Here is a 16783-nt window from a genome sequence, read left to right as displayed (position 1 = left end):
ATATCTGGTTAGTTCATAAGCAGCGTTTAAAAAGAAAATCTGAGAATCTTAACATAAAAATCTACATTTTACTGATGGACAGAAATAATACAAAAGGCATATTATATTCCATAAACAAATATTTATTTGACCATTTTAAATGAAAAGTGCACCGTCTTGTCTGTCACATCTTCACATGCAAAAGCAGAGACGTTTCTGTGGCTACCAAGGTGGGGGGACATTCCTCGTCCACGCACGCGAGCATACAGCATTACATTCACAGAAAACCGCCTGACGGAAAGGCAGAATTTTCGATTTATTGTTAACTGTTTAATTGAATAATTTCTTAACGTGATTAATCGATTAACGATGAACTATTAGCATCCCTAGTCCGGGACTGTTGCAGTCTACCGCTCTGGTTTACACAGCATTATACTATGCTTCCCCTTGCAGGTGAGTGGCGTCTGTACTGCGTGCGTGGCGAGGTTCCCGTGGAGGGCCACCTGCTGGAGGTGGCGTGCCACTGCAGCAGCCTGCGCTCCCGCGCCTCCATGATCCTCCTGAACGTCAACAAGGCCATCCTCTACCTGTGGCACGGCTGCAAGGCTCAGCTGCACACGCGCGCCGTGGGCAACACCGCCACGCTCAGGATCAAGGAGCAGTGAGTTGAAACGCAGTGTTAATTGTCGTGTTTGTCGCTAATCTTGCCACAAGATGAAGATCTTATCATGTCGTTGTGTAAGACAGTGATTCTCCTTGTGGCGTCCGGGGGGAGGGGCTCTAAGAGGTTCCCTAGCTAAATATTTGACAGTTTGGAACCATGGAGTTTCTCATCAAACTAGGGGTCCCCTATAGCCCCTCCAACGAGCTGGCTTTTGGAAATTACGTCCATGTGGCAGCCAAGTCTATGGACTTAAATTTTTTGTTTAGAGACTGATGTTTGTTTGAAGAAGTGAGGGTGAGTGGCACCTTTGGGGGCACACACAAAGTCCATAGACTTGGCTGTCACATGACGTCACAATGAAACGGCAGGCGACCCTCAAACACCTGGAGAATCACTGATGTAAGATCAGTAAATGTTACATCATAGTAAGCTGAGGGAAACATCAGACGCTTGTGAGCAGAGCGTGCACAAGTGCTGTTTTCGGCTGCGTTTGTCGTTGACACCCTCGGTCAATCAGGGCGCTGCGTGCGTATGTTGGTGACACCCTCGGCCAATCAGGGCGCTGTGTGCGTACGCCGGTGACACCCTTGGCCAATCGGGGATTGTGGATTTTTGGTGGTCCTCTCGGCCAATCAGGGATTGTGAATTGGTTTTGACTGGACAATCGAATTGTTACACCTCTTTGCAACACATCGCAATTTGTGTAAAGTTAATTAGGTGTAAGAACACCTTCATTCTCTAAAGTTTGTTTTAACAGTTGTAGGAATTTTGTTTTCAATTGGTGTACGTTTTATTTTAAATGTTTGTTTATGGGTTTCATCTGTATTTGTATATATATATATATTTTTTATAGAGGGAGGGACTGTAAGTTGACAAGAGTCAGAGATAAGTTACGCGCTCTGCTCAAAAGTAGGCCATTCATGGCCAACTTGTGTGCAAAGCTCAAGTTGGCAGCTCACACCCCGTTTCCAGACCTAAGCGGAAAACGGTTTTGCGCTGCGGACAGTTGTCCGCGGAAGTGGAGCTTCTTTTCCATCCACCAGCTGTCTAAAAACCCGGTTTTTCGGCTGTCCGCAGCCCTTTTGATAGTGTGCCAGTACCCACAGAGTGCATTTCTTGTTTTCCTCTGTTCCAGGTGCCCTCTGGAGGCAGGTCTCCATAGCAGCAGTAAGGTGACCATCCATGAGTGTGATGAGGGAGTGGAGCCCCCTGGCTTCTGGGAGGCCCTAGGCAGGAAGGACAGGAAGACCTACGACTGCATGCTGCAAGGTAAGTGTGACACTCACAAGCCCTTCATTAACACATACAGTACATGTATGAGGCTGGTGGCCTGCAAGGAATCTGTATGGGTGTTGCTGTGTGGAGGAACATCTGTTATGAAGTTTGAGTTGTAGTGCCTCTGTAGTGGGCAGAGGCACAGATTATGCCCATGGACCGGACATGTCCAGACGTCTGTGAAAACCGCCAAAGGTTATGCCCGTTAGGGCATTAGGGAGCAAGACACTTGGGCATGGTTTGAGTGGGTGAATGTGAGGCCTTATATAAATACACTAAATACATGTTCATTATTTTACCATATATGGACTGTACATGCCCTACGTCAGTGCAAATCTCCTTGATCAATGATATACACATTGTTTGTTTGCTGCCTTGATGCTTTCAGACCCAGGAAAGTTCAACTTCACCCCACGGCTGTTCCAGCTGAGCAGTTCATCAGGAGACTTTGTGGCGACGGAGTTCTACCATCTGTCCAGAGCTCCTGACCTGGTTAGCTCTCTGCCCTTCCTGCAAGAAGACCTTTATAATGCACCACAGCCTGGTGAGCACACGCACGCACACATACTGTATACATGTCGCAGACAATATGCAAGGACACAAATGTATGTTCATGCACAGTCAGACACCATATGCAAACATTTGTATCTATCACACTTTCTGTGAAGGTCCATGTCTTTAATGCACAAATATATTCAATTAAACCACCTATACTTATAATGTTTGTTTGTTATAATACTGAGGAATAGCTTCTTCCCCCAGCAGGATATAAGACTGCTAAATAAAATAAAAAGTGACCTTCTGTTGTCTTGCTGATTTTTGAGTGAATTGCTAGCCACTCCTATACCACTGGATGGCACTGTTGTGCAGCATCACACACTTGAAATTCAAAAGGTTGAGACTGACTGCACTAAAACAACATTGTGTGTGTGTGTGTGTGTGTGTGTGTGTGTGTGTGTGTGTGTGTGTGTGTGTGTGTGTGTGTGTGTGTGTGTGTGTGTGTGTGTGTGTGTGTGTGTGTGTGTGTGTGTGTGTGTGTGTGTGTGTGTGTGTGTGTGTGTGTGTGTGTGTGTGTGTGTGTGTGTGTGTGTGTGTGTGTGTGTGTGTGTGTGTGTGTGTGTGTGTGTGTGTGTGTGTGTGTGTGTGTCCTAGCATTGTTCCTGGTGGATAACTTCCATGAGGTGTACCTGTGGCAGGGCTGGTGGCCTCAGGACACCGAGAGCCCCGGCTCCGCTCGCATCCGCTGGGACGTGGACCGCAAGTGTGCCATGGAGACCGTGCTGCAGTACTGCAGAGGTTAGACTGATTGAATACTTTATTAACAGTTTGCAGAACAAAAGGCACAGGAAAGTACAGTTCAATGCACAAGGTCTGCTAAGAGGATTTAAAAACCAAGAAAGCCTACATTCTCTTGGGTTCCGTCATATTCTATTAATCTGAACATTTAATGGCATACAGTTTGTAAATTCATCAAAGATGCGATTATATACCTCCCCCTGGCCAGCCGGGGCGCCTGATGGAGGGGAAAGGAACTGGTCGGAAATAACGTGTTCCTTTCACTCGCTACGTCCAGCTGGGGAACTCCCCCCTGTCAGGTGAAAAGAAGCAGCTTGGACTCCTCATGCATAGAAGGAAGCATGATGTCAGGCCGCTGCCCCCCCAGGGTGGCAGAGGAAGTGAAGTGCCCAGGATTACATTACATAAGACACTGGGTGAAAATTAAAAATGGGTTACAAAATCGTGAGATAAAGATTACAAATATAGTATACAAACACCCGCAGACCCCCATTTGAAAAGGTACAGTATGCCAGGGACCCCCATAAGAGAAGACCCCTGGGGGTCCCCGGACCCCACTTTGGGAACCACTGGCTTAGGTTATTAACGTTCAAAGTGGTTCTCTTCTCCTGTAGAGAAGAACGAGAAGAAGCCTCAGAAGTCCTACCTGATCCACGCTGGTCTGGAGCCTCTGACCTTCACCAACATGTTCCCTAGCTGGGAGCACAGGGAGGACATCGCTGAGATCACTGAGAGGGTTAATATTGCACGCACGCACGCACGCACGAACGCACGCACACACACACACACACACACACACACACACACACACACACACACGACACCAGTTTAATTCATATAATTTATGTATAATAATAATAATAATAATACTTATTATTATTATAGCTTGAATTTATATAGCGCCTTTCATGAAGCCACTTAAGGATGCTTTACAAAATGAACATCCAACAAACAAACATGTACATGTATGCTGCATGCATAAACTACTGTAACTCATGGACTCATGTATGCTGCATGCATAAACTAACTCACAAACTCATGTATGCTGCATGCATAAACTACTGTAACTCATGGACTCATGTATGCTGCATGCATAAACTAACTCACAAACTCATGTATGCTGCATGCATAAACAAAAACTGGCATCTCTCCATAAACGGTACTCGTCGCTTAGCTGAGGTATTTATTTTTACTTTACTGGATTATTTCCAATATTCAGTACTTTTACTTCTACAATCTCATATTGTGTTATTTTAAGGATTTTTATACATTTGAAAATGTGTGAAATGGGACATTCTGCATAATGAGTACTTTCTCTTTTTGGTACATTTTGATAACAACAATATACTTTTTGAGTATTATGACGTGAGCTCTGCCTGTGTTTCCGTCGTCCACCTCTAGGAGGCGGAGGTGTGTAACCAGATCATCCTGGTGGAGGACGTGCTGGCCCGTCTGTGTCAGAACACCTATCCCCTGGAGCAGCTGCTCGCCCGGCCCCTCCCCGAGGGAGTGGACCCCCTTCGCCTCGAGATCTACCTCTCCGACCAGGACTTTGAGGTGAGGGTATAGCCTCGGTACTCAGGCTTTTCTTTTCGTTAGCATTCAGGCTCAAAAAGAAAAGCTAGGGGAAACCCATTGGAAAGTCTGGCATAGGAAGTGCAGTAGCAGTGCAGAGGGGCGTCGCTCCAAATTTGGGGACGTCCGTGTTCTCAGCTGTTTTCTACCAGGGAGCGGGGGAAGGGGTGGCTCAGATCGTGAACCAATAGACCAATAAAAACCACCGGCTGTTTTCGCCGGCACCCGCCCTTCTAGACTAGAAATCACACAGACTGGGGCACTGTGACACTGACCCAGTGGTCTCGCATAGAGAGAGAGAGAGAGAGAGAGGGAGAGAGAGGGAGAGAGAGGGAGAGAGAGAGAGAGAGAGAGAGAGAGAGAGAGACAGAGAGACAGAGAGACAGAGACAGGAACTACACCTCCTGAAAGCTGAGAACGGAAGCTGCTCCTTCCCACACACATTTCCGTGTGAGTTAGACAGATAAACATACATTGTAGACAAAAAGACACGTACTGCACATAGTAAAGCATTCAATGTTTATCCAAGAATTGTAAATCTTTCTTATGGGGTTACAATTTATTTTTAAACGATACACCTTGTACGTAGCATTCTAACTCCACCTATAACTCTGACCTTTCAGAACAAATCATAGGTGGATTCAGGTAAGGAGAGTTCTTCATGGCATTCACGAGCACTGATGAGCACTCTTGTCTTTCTTTCTTAAGCATGACAATATGATATCACTACGATCTTGAAGTTCGGCTTCCCTCTCACTCACTACTACAATATTCTCCTGCTCATACACCTGAATGTGCCTGGTGCTTTGCTGGAGCAAACACTGCACCCACTTTTACTTTCTTTCAGCAGAGATGTAAGAACTGCTACATGGACTGGAAGCCCATTTCCACTATATACTTTATACGGTATACTTCACATATAGTACAAAAATAGACAATGTACAGTACTGTAGCAGATCTATAAGGTCACAATGTACTTGTGCTATTTTCACCGTCTTTGAATTGTTTTTTAACTTGAAAATGGAAATATGATATCGTAAAAATAGGGATGCTTTGTTGAACGTGGGTTAATAATACAAATAAAGAGGCCTGTCTTGTGAGATTTTTCTTTCCATTCCCTCTTTACATCTGAGAGTTCTGGGATTTGTCCTTCTCAATTCAGAGTTTATATCTCAGAATGCAGAGGTTTTCTCTAATAAATGAAAGTGAAAGTGCAAGAAGAAAATGATTCACAATTCAGGCTATTGATGGCTATGTTTTCAGTAGCAGAAATGGGCTTCCATAATGGAGAACAAGTGATGCGATGCTTTTCTTTTCGTTGTCACTTCTTCTAATATGGTGGCATGGGGGCTTTTGTGACCATGAGCTGCCACTCTCCAAATCATTCTGCGTCTTTATGTACAGTAGGCTACACTATCACTGCCTCAAATGTTAAACAATGTCTTGATGTACTAAGTCATTGTTTTTCTTTTCCTTTACAGAAAGCATTGGACATGAAGAGGGACGAATATGAAAGTATGCCAGGGTGGAAGCAAGTGAACTTAAAGAAGGCCAAAGGACTATTTTAAAACACAGGATGGTATGCAAAGTAGATAAAACATTGATGGATAGAGATGGAAAGGAAGGAAATGTCTTTCCTGCAAACTGCAAGTGAACATGTTGAAGAAGACGTCAACATAATAGACCGGCTTTAATCCGACGGGGTTAAATAAAAAAACGAAGAGGAATGGTGTGTCCTGCCACAAGAATGCGCCTACCTATGTGTGCTAGCCTCGTTTAGAGTTGCATTTTTACCTTTCCACAATGTAACTATGTAAGGAAGCAAAACAAAACTGCTTTGTTTCAGTACATGATGTAGTTGTGTATGTATGTGAAGTCTCCTTCAAGCACTTAAAACTCACTGCTCTCATGCCGTGGACTTGTCAATGACAATGTGCACACTGCGACGCTTGGCCTCCAGATGGCGTGCTTCTGTTGAGTGTGCACGTGCGTGCAAGAGTGGCTGTATATTGTTTAAACGTGTAAATGTGATAGTAAAGTGCACATTCATGGTCTATGACTGTGTGCATGATGTTGCGTCACTGTATAATAGTCGTATGTGTGTATACAGTGCGTGAGTATGAAGTTCGCCGTTGTATCTATGTAAAAACAAACATGATGATGTAGGAGGATAATGAATTCAATGTATGAGCTTGAAATTGTGTCAAGACGACAGCGACGAGTGTTCCCTTTGTCTACGGTGTCTCGAATGGTCTCTTACGTAAGGTATGTACATTTTGTTGCATTGGCTCAAATGTGATCCCTTAACCTTTGACACCAACTGTAAAAGCAACAAAGGGCCTTGTTGTAAAGGTATGGCTTTTGTGACAGGAGGAGAGAGAAGGAAAAAAAAACATTTAATGTATAGTGCCTTGCTTTTTGTGTACAGTTTATATACAGAAATTCTAGTCTGCATTTTAAGACTTTATTTGTGATATAAGACATAGTGAATTAAATGAAAATGCCCAAATCAAAGTAAATGTACTGTCTTATGTAAACGTGCATGCATATGTACATAATGCAACCAGTATGACATTCATAAACGAATACCGTTTCAGTTATAGACACACTTGCGTCAGGATTAGCCATTTATTGCAATGCTATTGCGTTCACTTTGGTGGTGTGGAACTGCGCCTGTGACACTATGGGGGTTGGGGCGGCGGTGGCTCAGGCGTAGAGTGGCAGGATGGCAACCGCAAGGTTGCCAGTTCGAACCCGGGCTCCCCAGAGTCAGTGTAAGTGTCCTTGAGCAAGACACTGAACCCCTAATTGCTCGTGATGTGCTGGTTGGTGCCTTGCATGGTTTCCACTGCCATCGGTGTATGAATGTGTGTGTGTGACTGGGTGAATGTAATGCACAATCTATGTAAAGCGCCTTGGATAAAGGCGCTATATAAATGCACCATTTATCATTTACACTACTGATTATCTGTGCAAGCACACAGAGGGCTGTATTTTGCGTGTCTTAAGTACCAGGTCTTATTACTTAACTTAAGACCTGCATTACCCCTTACATTATGACAATCTAATGAAAAAGGTATACGTTAAATTGATCTGACATGGAGCAACTTTCCTGTCTTCATCTCTTCAATCTCTTTTAGTCTAGGACCTGGCTAAGATAATGTATGCACTTCATTTAGAAGAGAATATCTCAACTGTTCTTTGTTAATATGACGCAAACAACATGGAACTGTGAAAAAGTATCTATCTGGGGCGAAATACCCGTAAATGACCAGGCCCTTTTCAAAATAACCGCTACTTAAAACATTGCTCTATCTTTTAGACTAGACCGTTGTAGCTATATATGTTCTGAGATGCTCAAAATGTTCAGATGGCGATGGCGGTACCTAGTGTAGTTCAGCTGGATCCTCATGGATACAGCCAGCCAACTTCTTTCGTATTTGTGATCTAATGCCTGTTTTGGACTAGTAGACTCAAAGTCGAGTGATACTTTCAAAAACAAAACTGATCCAATATGAAAGCGTCCCATATATGGGACTGCCATGCAGGACTGCTGCTCCTGCATGGCTTGACTTCTCTGGGGTGCAATAGAGCGCCAAAGTCCTGATGTCACTCGCTCGTCCCCTCGATTCCCCTGGTTCACGGAAGTAATTTCTCTATGGAGAATAACATGGGGTCATCTTAATATCGTCTACTATAAGCATTGTGGTCCAAAAATAAACAAGCTGTCTCTGCGTTATTGTCAGGGAGGTGTCTCTGTGTTTGCGACAGTCAGTACCCTACAGTATGTTTCTAGTGAAAATGTGACTAATTCAGTGGCAGTAACAATAGTCAGTTGATTCTTCATATCCATATGAGTGAAGCGGCCTGGATGATTTGTTTATTTTTCAAACACAGTTCTTATATGAGGCGATCTAAAATCCCCCTATGGGGATTACAATGCAAATAAAAAGTACATGAACCTGTGGATTTGTGCCCTCTACCGATATTGACTTCGGTGCTATAAAGACTTGAAGGTGGAAACTGTCCTCCTGCCTCCTGCATTATGTGCAAATTCAAAACAGGTATGCAGGGCCGTTGAATGATTATCCAACGAACACTTCAAAACTCCAACACTTGGACAAAAATGCAAGGAATTTCTTGACATAAAGTAACTCATCATAACATGTCTAAGTTGGATTTTTGAGGGGCGCTATCCCCTATACACGGGTTTAATGTTTGTCTTTAGTTCAATGTTTGTTTTGTAAACGCATTGACAATGAAGGGAAAATATTGTCTCTTTATTGTTAATGGCGTTTAATGTTTGTATTGGCACCGTTTATTTTATTTTATGCAATAGCATATATACATGTGCTAATTTCAAATGGCCGAAATGTATATAGTGCCGAATGGTTGCTGTATGTTTTGTAATAATAATCAAAGTAACTAGTAATATTTGTGGTGGAGTAAAAGTACAGAAAATTGTAAATAGGCCTACTAGTAGTGTAAAACAATTCACACTTGTGTGAAGTGAGGGGTTCTCTAATCATCATACATCAACATCAGCCAATCAAATCATCACATTCCATATGTTACAAAAACACACACACACACACACACACACACAGCTGTGCATAGGAGCTAGCGCTGCATACCCCAAAATTGTACAGTAGTTGAGTAAATGTCAGAGAGAGAAGCATGAAGCTGGCAAGGCACTGCGCCAGGCACCCGAAACCAGTGGAAAGCAAACTGGAGTGCTTAATGCCTAAATTGTAAACTGACACTATGGGAAGTGCACCACCTACGTTACGTAGGCCTACACACTGCTGCGTGACATTTTAGCTAACACTGTAGAGCTCAAGACCCTGATGCTAGATAGGAGAGTGTGGAGGGCAGCGATTCAGTCCCAGTTGGCGACACTCACTCTCACATAGTCATAGTATGTCTTTGGCAATTATATATGTAAATTAGATCAATGCGTCTTCTCTCATTCCCTTTAAGAGCCATAGGCACATTTCCATCTGGCAAACTGTTATTTGAATTGTGGTTTCTGAAGTTTGAATAGAACAGCAGAAGCCACTTTAAGCATATGTGAATGGTGAAAAATCCAAATATCTCTCAGCTATGTTGAACATAATGTGTTGAATTGTGTTGAACACTCAAATCCCTTTAAGTACAAAAAAATATACATTTATTTTATTAGGTAGTACATTAAAAAAAATTCTACCTAAAAGTAAAAAACATTAAAAACAGGGTGTAGGGGTAGCTAGAGCCTGGAAATGGCTTTTGTGGTAGGGAGGGTGGGGTCTATTCTACTTCAACTGCCATATTTTCTTTAGTGTTTCAAGCTTACTGGAACTGTTTCGTCAGCAATATTATTTAGTTCTAGTTTGGAAATGGAACCTCACACATTCAGCAGCTCCCGTTGATTGACATTTTTATGATTATGGACCCTAACTAAAAGATCAAAAAAATATTGAGTCCTTTAGTTCAATCAATCGAAAACTGACAGACTGAGAGGCTCAGGGAGAGTGACCGGGTGGGAACCTCAAGGTTCCCAGTTCGAACCCTAGCTCCCCCAGAGTTATTGTTGAAGTGTCCTTGAGCAAGACTCTGAACCCCTCATTTCTCCAGATGTGCAGGTTGGTGGTGCCTTGCATGGTTTCCTTCAGCATCGGTGCGTGAATGTGTGTGAATGGAATGCACAATCTCTGTAAAGCGCCTTGGATAAGGGTGCTATATAAATGCACCATTTACTCTCCTTCCATGTGCCTGCCATGGACTGATTCAATGCAAAACCATACTGGCCAAAAACTTTGACTTGGACATTGCCCCCAATTCTTTATGAGCTATCCTTGCCAGTGTCTGATACGGACCTTCTCTGTTGCGACGCACCCAACTTTGGCTTTTACAACTACATGTCTGATCTTACTGATGGTCATCAAAGTCTGACTTTTGTAATACTGTCCAGTTAAACTCAAATTTGTGTTCGGGTAACTCGGTAGAGCTCGAGCCTTTGGACCACGAGTTTATGGGTTTGATCCCAGGCACCGCGGCCAACTCGGTGTATGAGTAGCACGGCTTTGGTCTGGCAAGTCGTGCGGCAAGTTGAGCTGATGGTGTGGCGCTCCACCTCAGCATCCATCTCCCAGGGGTCTAGCGCATTGTAACAGGGACAGAATCCCGCAGGTCCTAGTAACTGCAAGAAAAAACAACACAGGACCAATAACAGCACACTTTCATATGGATCTCGGACCTCATGTGGGCCGACCTATGACATATCATAGGGAAAAAAATATATCGATTTACTAAGATGGCTTCTGGCAGTGTACACAAGAAACGTTCCTTGATCGGATAGGTCCAGCGGTTTGCCAGATTATCTGCGGACAAACAAACAAACAAACACGCACACATGCAGGCCCTCGTATAGATAGCTAGCCTTTTCATAGTCACGCTGTAAAAAAGAAGGTATCTAATAACAGTGTGTCTTCATGAGGCTACATCTCTGATGTGTGACTTCATGTTTGGATGAGCCCCTGTTTGAGCGCTATTCACTTCCATCGTGAAATGTAGGTTAACCGTTCCAAAAAAGATAAATGGTGTGGAGGGGAAAAAAAAGCATGGATGTTCCTGGAAGTCCAGCTGTTCGCTAGAGTAGCCCAGGACAAATACAGACACACACAGACCCTCTTCTAGACGCCTCCAACAGAGCGGTGTAGAAATAGGAAGCTTATATTGCACTGACCCAATGGTCGGTGCGGTTTGACTCCAGCCATGTGTCTTGAGCCCTTTCTATCCTCAGCTTCTTGTTTTGCTAAACTCTCCTATATCTAAAGAAAGAAAAAACTAATGGGGGTATCTTGTTGTCATTGAGATAAAACAGTCGCTCCAGTTGACCTCTCCCCAGGGAGCGCTTCACTATCAGGTAAGACGCAGCTGGTGACTCCAGACCTGTGGTTGTCACTCTTCACAGATCAACAGTGAAGGTCAGCTACAACAGAAGCCACATGATGAACTGACAATCATTGAACTGAGACCAAATGGAACGTCAGAAAGAACAAAAGAAATGGAAAAAAAGTGACAAAAAAAAACAACATTGTCTTGGTCATCTTCATGCAGATCGCAATTTCGCAACTTCCATCATAGAAGTGGACATCTGTCTGCGGCTCTGGGCCTCCACCTTATCAGGCTGCCACAGCTCTACCTTATCCTCCGCCGAGGGTTCAGCCGGCCGCAGACCCGTCCTCCTCAGCCGCCTGTGTGTCTGGTTGGGACTCGGGCGCATTCTCTGCCTCCGCCGACGGTTCGGCCGTCACAGAATCGTTGTCCTGACCCGGGCCCCCTGGGTCGGAAGAGGACAGATGTTCGCCGAAGGCGTCAGCGGTCTTCTCAGAGCGGTCCTCCTCGGCGTGTGTCTCCGGGTGGTACTCGTGTGTCCTGAATGAAGCCTCCGACACTCTGCTTGGCGTAGCCTCCGGAACTCTGCCGAGTGCCCCCCCCCTGGGTGCCTCTCGCATAATCAACCTGCTGGGTATAGACTCTGACCAGCTACCTGTAGGATCAGGGGTGGCTGTCATTGTCTTGCTGGTTCTGTTGCTTCTGAAGAATTTCCTTTTTTCTTTCTTTTTGTAGTTGCCACTGCGCTCCAAAGCATCCCTCTCACTGGCCCAAGTTAGTTCCTTGGATTTCATGTGCTCATCCAACTCTACCTTTTCTTGGAGCCACAACATTTCTTTATTGGTCCAAATAGTCTCTTGCTCTTTCCATTCTCTCATGATGCAGTCCAGCTGGTGTTGCACATCTTTAACCTCTGTATATTGCTCCACTTTCTGTTTCCACAAACCTTCTAGCAGATCAAGCCGCTCCCTCAATGCTTTCGCTGTGGTAGACTCCACCCTCTTGCTCCGTGATTGGAAGAGCTTCAACTCTGTTGTCTTCATCTCTTTCTTCATGTCAGTGCTCTTCTGCTGTGCAGATTGGAGTTTTTCATACAAAGCCTCCTTTTCTTTAAACAATTTGTGTATTTTCAGCCTGCACTGTTCCACGGTCTGCTCCTGTTTCCATAGAATTTCTCTCAGTTCATTCTGATCTCTACAGGCTTTATCTCTCTCAGTCAGCGTCCTTTTGAGCTCAGAGTTTGCCTGCTCTTTATATTTCTTCTCTTCCTGCACCCTCTCTTGAAGGAAGCGGATGTCCTCTTCAATTTTCTGGTTAGTGGACTGTATCCTCTCGTAATTCTGCTTCTCCTTATTATACTTATGTTCCATATCCTGGAAGGCTTGGGAGGTGCTGAGCTCTTTTTTGGAGAGTTGGTTATTCTCCTCTGTCAAAGAGTCATTCTCAGCTTCTAGCTGCTCTACTATCAGAAAGACCCTTCTCAGATAATTTATGTCTGTGACCATTTGCTGCATGTCATTGTTCTTCTGCTCTTCAATCAACTTCCTGAACTTGGAGACTGACGGCCATTTCTGATCTGTCTCTTTCTGCTCTGCTTCAGAGATAGACTGCTTTTTTGGTTCCCTCCTGAAGATTTTCGATCTTTGTGATTTGGTTGTGATATTGAGCTTCTTCTCATAAGCCTCCTTCTCACTGGCCCAAACACGTTCTTTGTCTGTCCAAACGGTTTCTTGCTCTATCCATTCTCTCCTGATGTTGTCCAGCTTGAATTCTAGCTCTTTAACCTGGTCCTCCAAGATCTCACATTTCTGCTTGTACTCTTTCATTGTCTGATCCAGTCTCTGTTTCCACAGACTTTCTGTCAGGTCCATCTGCTCTGTGATATTCTGCTGTGCTGAGAGGAAATTTTCATACACAACCTCCTTTTCTTCAAGCAGTTTGTTTATCATCTGGTCCATTTCCTGTTTCCATGCTTCCTCTCTCTCAGCTAGCATCCTGTCATTCTCCTGCATCTCCTTGATGAACTTCTGTTCCATCTGGCCCAATTCCTGTTTCCAGATCTCCTCTCTGTCAGCCAGAATCCTCTTGCTCTCTTGGTCCACCATCAGATCCAATTCCTTTTTCCAGTAGTCCTCTCTCTCAGACAGTATCCGGTCGTACTCCTGCCTCTCCTTGAGAAACCTCTGTTCCATCTGGTACATGTTATCTTTCCAGACTGCCTCTCTGTCAGTTATCATCCTCTCACAATCCTGCCTCTCCTCTTTCATCATCTGTTCAATTTCATGGATCCTTTGCCTGGCGCCTTCATTCTCATCTTTCAGAAGTTTGTTCTCAGTCTCTAGTTGTCTGAGTCTTGCATTATCCATGGCTACTTTGGTCGAGGTCAAAGTAGTAGTATTCTGAGCCTCCTGGAGGATCTTGATACACCTCATAAGAGGCGAATCTTCATTTATACCTAGATGGGGGTTTCTGTCAAGCTCTTCTTTCAGAGTCTTTTCCACACTAACTAATTGCCTTTGATTCATCTGGGCTTTCATGGTGTTTGGCGATTGTTGAGATTGGGGGTGCGTAACATCATGAATGAGAGAGTAACCCTTCCCTTGCAATATTTCATGTTCACCAAGATGACTGTTGGAACTCTCGTCTCTCTTATACTCGCTATACATAGGTAGCAGCGGTCTATGTCTGATATAGGGCTCAGTAGCTCTCAAGTCATGGGATAGTTTGGACGTTGGTGGAGCTGGGCTGGGCTCGTGATGAATAGAGATAGGGTTCATAAAAGGCGTATGTTGTTCACCGTCATATGGATATGGAATCCCCTGCAGAGACTTTCCCTCATCTAATGGCCATCTCTGGTGCTCCATGGCCATTTTGGACGGTTGAGATGAGATGCGTGGAGTCTGTACAGAATTGCTTGGATAGTACTCTGCTGACATCTCTTTCTGATCACATCTCTTCTCAGTGTCTATTTGCAATCTCTGTTTGTAGGGTGATGGTGTCCGCCTGCTGTCTATTGTCTCCGTTCTCATTGTTTTCACCGATCTCGCTGATGATGTCTCCGAGGTGTCCAATCTGCCCCCAGACTGGCTGGGCTCTAGTTCCTGAAAGTGATGCTCAAACTTCATAATGAGAGCTTTCACTGATTCACGCCTGTCTGCTTCTGCTGACATCTCTTTGAACAACTATAATTTAGTAATATAAATATCCCAGCAAGAAGCCTATTTCATTGTGAGGTGGTGAATGTATAATGTTGGTCTTTTGAACACAATAAGTTACGTCAGTAACTACGACAGTTATCTTCGATGATGTCACCCCTCCAAACTAGGAATTCTGGAGCAATCATTAAGTGATGATGAGGCAAGAGGAGTTAGAGACTGTTGTGCAGCACGCACGCACGCACGCACACACGCACACATGCACACACACACACACACACACACACACACACACACACACACACACACACACACACACACACACACACACACACACACACACACACACACACACACACACACACACACACACACAGGAGTGAAGACAGACAGGAAAGAGGAAGAGAGAGAAGGGGAGAGACATGCAGCAAAGGTCGTCATGAGCGGGACTCGAACAGGCTGGACCACTAGGCCCGCGGGTGCCGATACTCGTGCTTTCTAAGGTGTGATTTGGGGCCCTAAAGATTAATACAAAATCTTAATACTGTCCAATACTTAGATAAGGAGGGGGGTGAAATTATGACAGGCAGTTGCTGCCATCAAAATATGACTTCCACGTAAAGACACTAGTGCTTTCTAAGGTGTTATTTTGGCTCCATAAAGATTAATACAAAATCAACATCTGAATACTGTCCAATACTTGGGTGCAATTATGACAGGCAGTTATAGAGCTGTGGGATTTGTGATAAATGCAATTGTTAGAGGCATTTGGGGGTAAAAGTGGGGAACCAGTCCATTTTACCTAATTCAAGGGTGCTGAATCTGAAAACCTTGTTCCCAAGCAATTCTTTTAGTTTTTAACTTTCCAATTTGCATAACAAAATGGCTGGCAATTTTGAACTATTTCTTCAACAATAGTTAGGTAAAGTTGTGGCAAATCTGCAAAAAAAATGCTTACCACTATAGCTTTCTTCACAGATGTGTTCAAGGTGTCTACTATCACAGAAGAATTTGTTCCAACCCAACTCCCTTGGGAAACTTTTTGACAGCTGCTGAAAGTTGGGGTACCTTATCAACCAATATAAGGCAAAGAATTCCGGATTTCAATATACTTTAAGTAGCATGTGACATGTCAAACTAGGGGGTTTTCAAGATTCTGAATCCATTGCAAGCATTGGTTTTGCACAAAAAAACTCCTTTGCCTAAAAACTTTACCTAACTACAACCCTATAACAAAGCAAGCAAAATGGACAAATAAAGTGTATATTTGTTCTGAGTGTCAGACAATGTGTGTAATGTATTTGCAATGTAATTAGTGGTAACCTTACTCCTAAATATGCAAATGGCCACCCTTACAGAAAACAGTTTAGTACTCAAAGGGGTCCACATGCACCCCCCCTTAATTTATTGTATTTTCTACTTTATTTTTGGCATCCTCAGGACATATAAAATACAGATTTAGATCATACCATGTAAAATCAATGTACTGTACCTGTACGATACTGTACTAGTGTACTGTACACTATTACTGTACACTTACTGTAGGCTACTGTTACTGTACTGTACTGTAACTGTACCGTACTGAACTGTATCATACCTGTACTGCTACTGTACTGTACACTATTACTGTAGGAGGCTGCTAGAGATCTGTGAATAGTGTCCCTGAGAGGTGCCCTATAGCATTTAGGACATCTCAAGGGGTCAGTGATCGGTGTCCAAGTAGTTAACATCTAACTGAAAATCCACAGGGGCGCTTTAAAGAAGGGAGATGTCCAGGAGGAGGGGGTATAGGGGCGGCCTTAGGAATCTGGAGGCCCGTTTCAAGACCAAATATGAGGCCCCCATATACCTATGACATCATTATTTGGTTGATACAGCCGTATTGATACAAATAGTTTGACTGTTCAATATCACATTCACACGCAGCCATTACTGTCGATAATTAGCAACAACACCTTTCCTC

At 43.9% G+C, this 16783-nt stretch overlaps 1 protein-coding gene across 5 annotated transcripts in view; it reads left to right on the top strand.

Moving 5' to 3' along the window:
* LOC310870393 (supervillin-like) overlaps nucleotides 1-7308 on the top strand; it is an 89494-nt gene extending 82186 nt beyond the window's left edge. For 4 of the 5 annotated variants that reach the window (XM_083781590.1, XM_083781593.1, XM_083781591.1 and 1 more), the window contains 7 exons: nucleotides 433-640; nucleotides 1779-1912; nucleotides 2307-2462; nucleotides 3071-3214; nucleotides 3829-3950; nucleotides 4616-4771; nucleotides 6271-7308. In XM_083781590.1, coding sequence (XP_083637716.1) covers nucleotides 433-640; nucleotides 1779-1912; nucleotides 2307-2462; nucleotides 3071-3214; nucleotides 3829-3950; nucleotides 4616-4771; nucleotides 6271-6357 — 1007 coding nt within the window. In that variant the 3' untranslated portion in view covers nucleotides 6358-7308. Of the gene's footprint in view, nucleotides 1-432; nucleotides 641-1778; nucleotides 1913-2306; nucleotides 2463-3070; nucleotides 3215-3828; nucleotides 3951-4615; nucleotides 4772-5412; nucleotides 5435-6270 lie in introns of all 5 variants that reach the window. The other variant, XM_083781592.1, reaches the window with a different exon arrangement.
* The last annotated feature ends 9475 nt before the right edge of the window (nucleotides 7309-16783 follow it).

This window comes from Protomyctophum parallelum (genome assembly GCF_964188405.1).
Source record: "Protomyctophum parallelum genome assembly, chromosome: 14".
NCBI classification, from domain to species: domain Eukaryota; kingdom Metazoa; phylum Chordata; class Actinopteri; order Myctophiformes; family Myctophidae; genus Protomyctophum; species Protomyctophum parallelum.
Note: the sequence above shows the minus strand (reverse complement) of the source record. Positions and strands in the feature narration are given on the sequence as shown.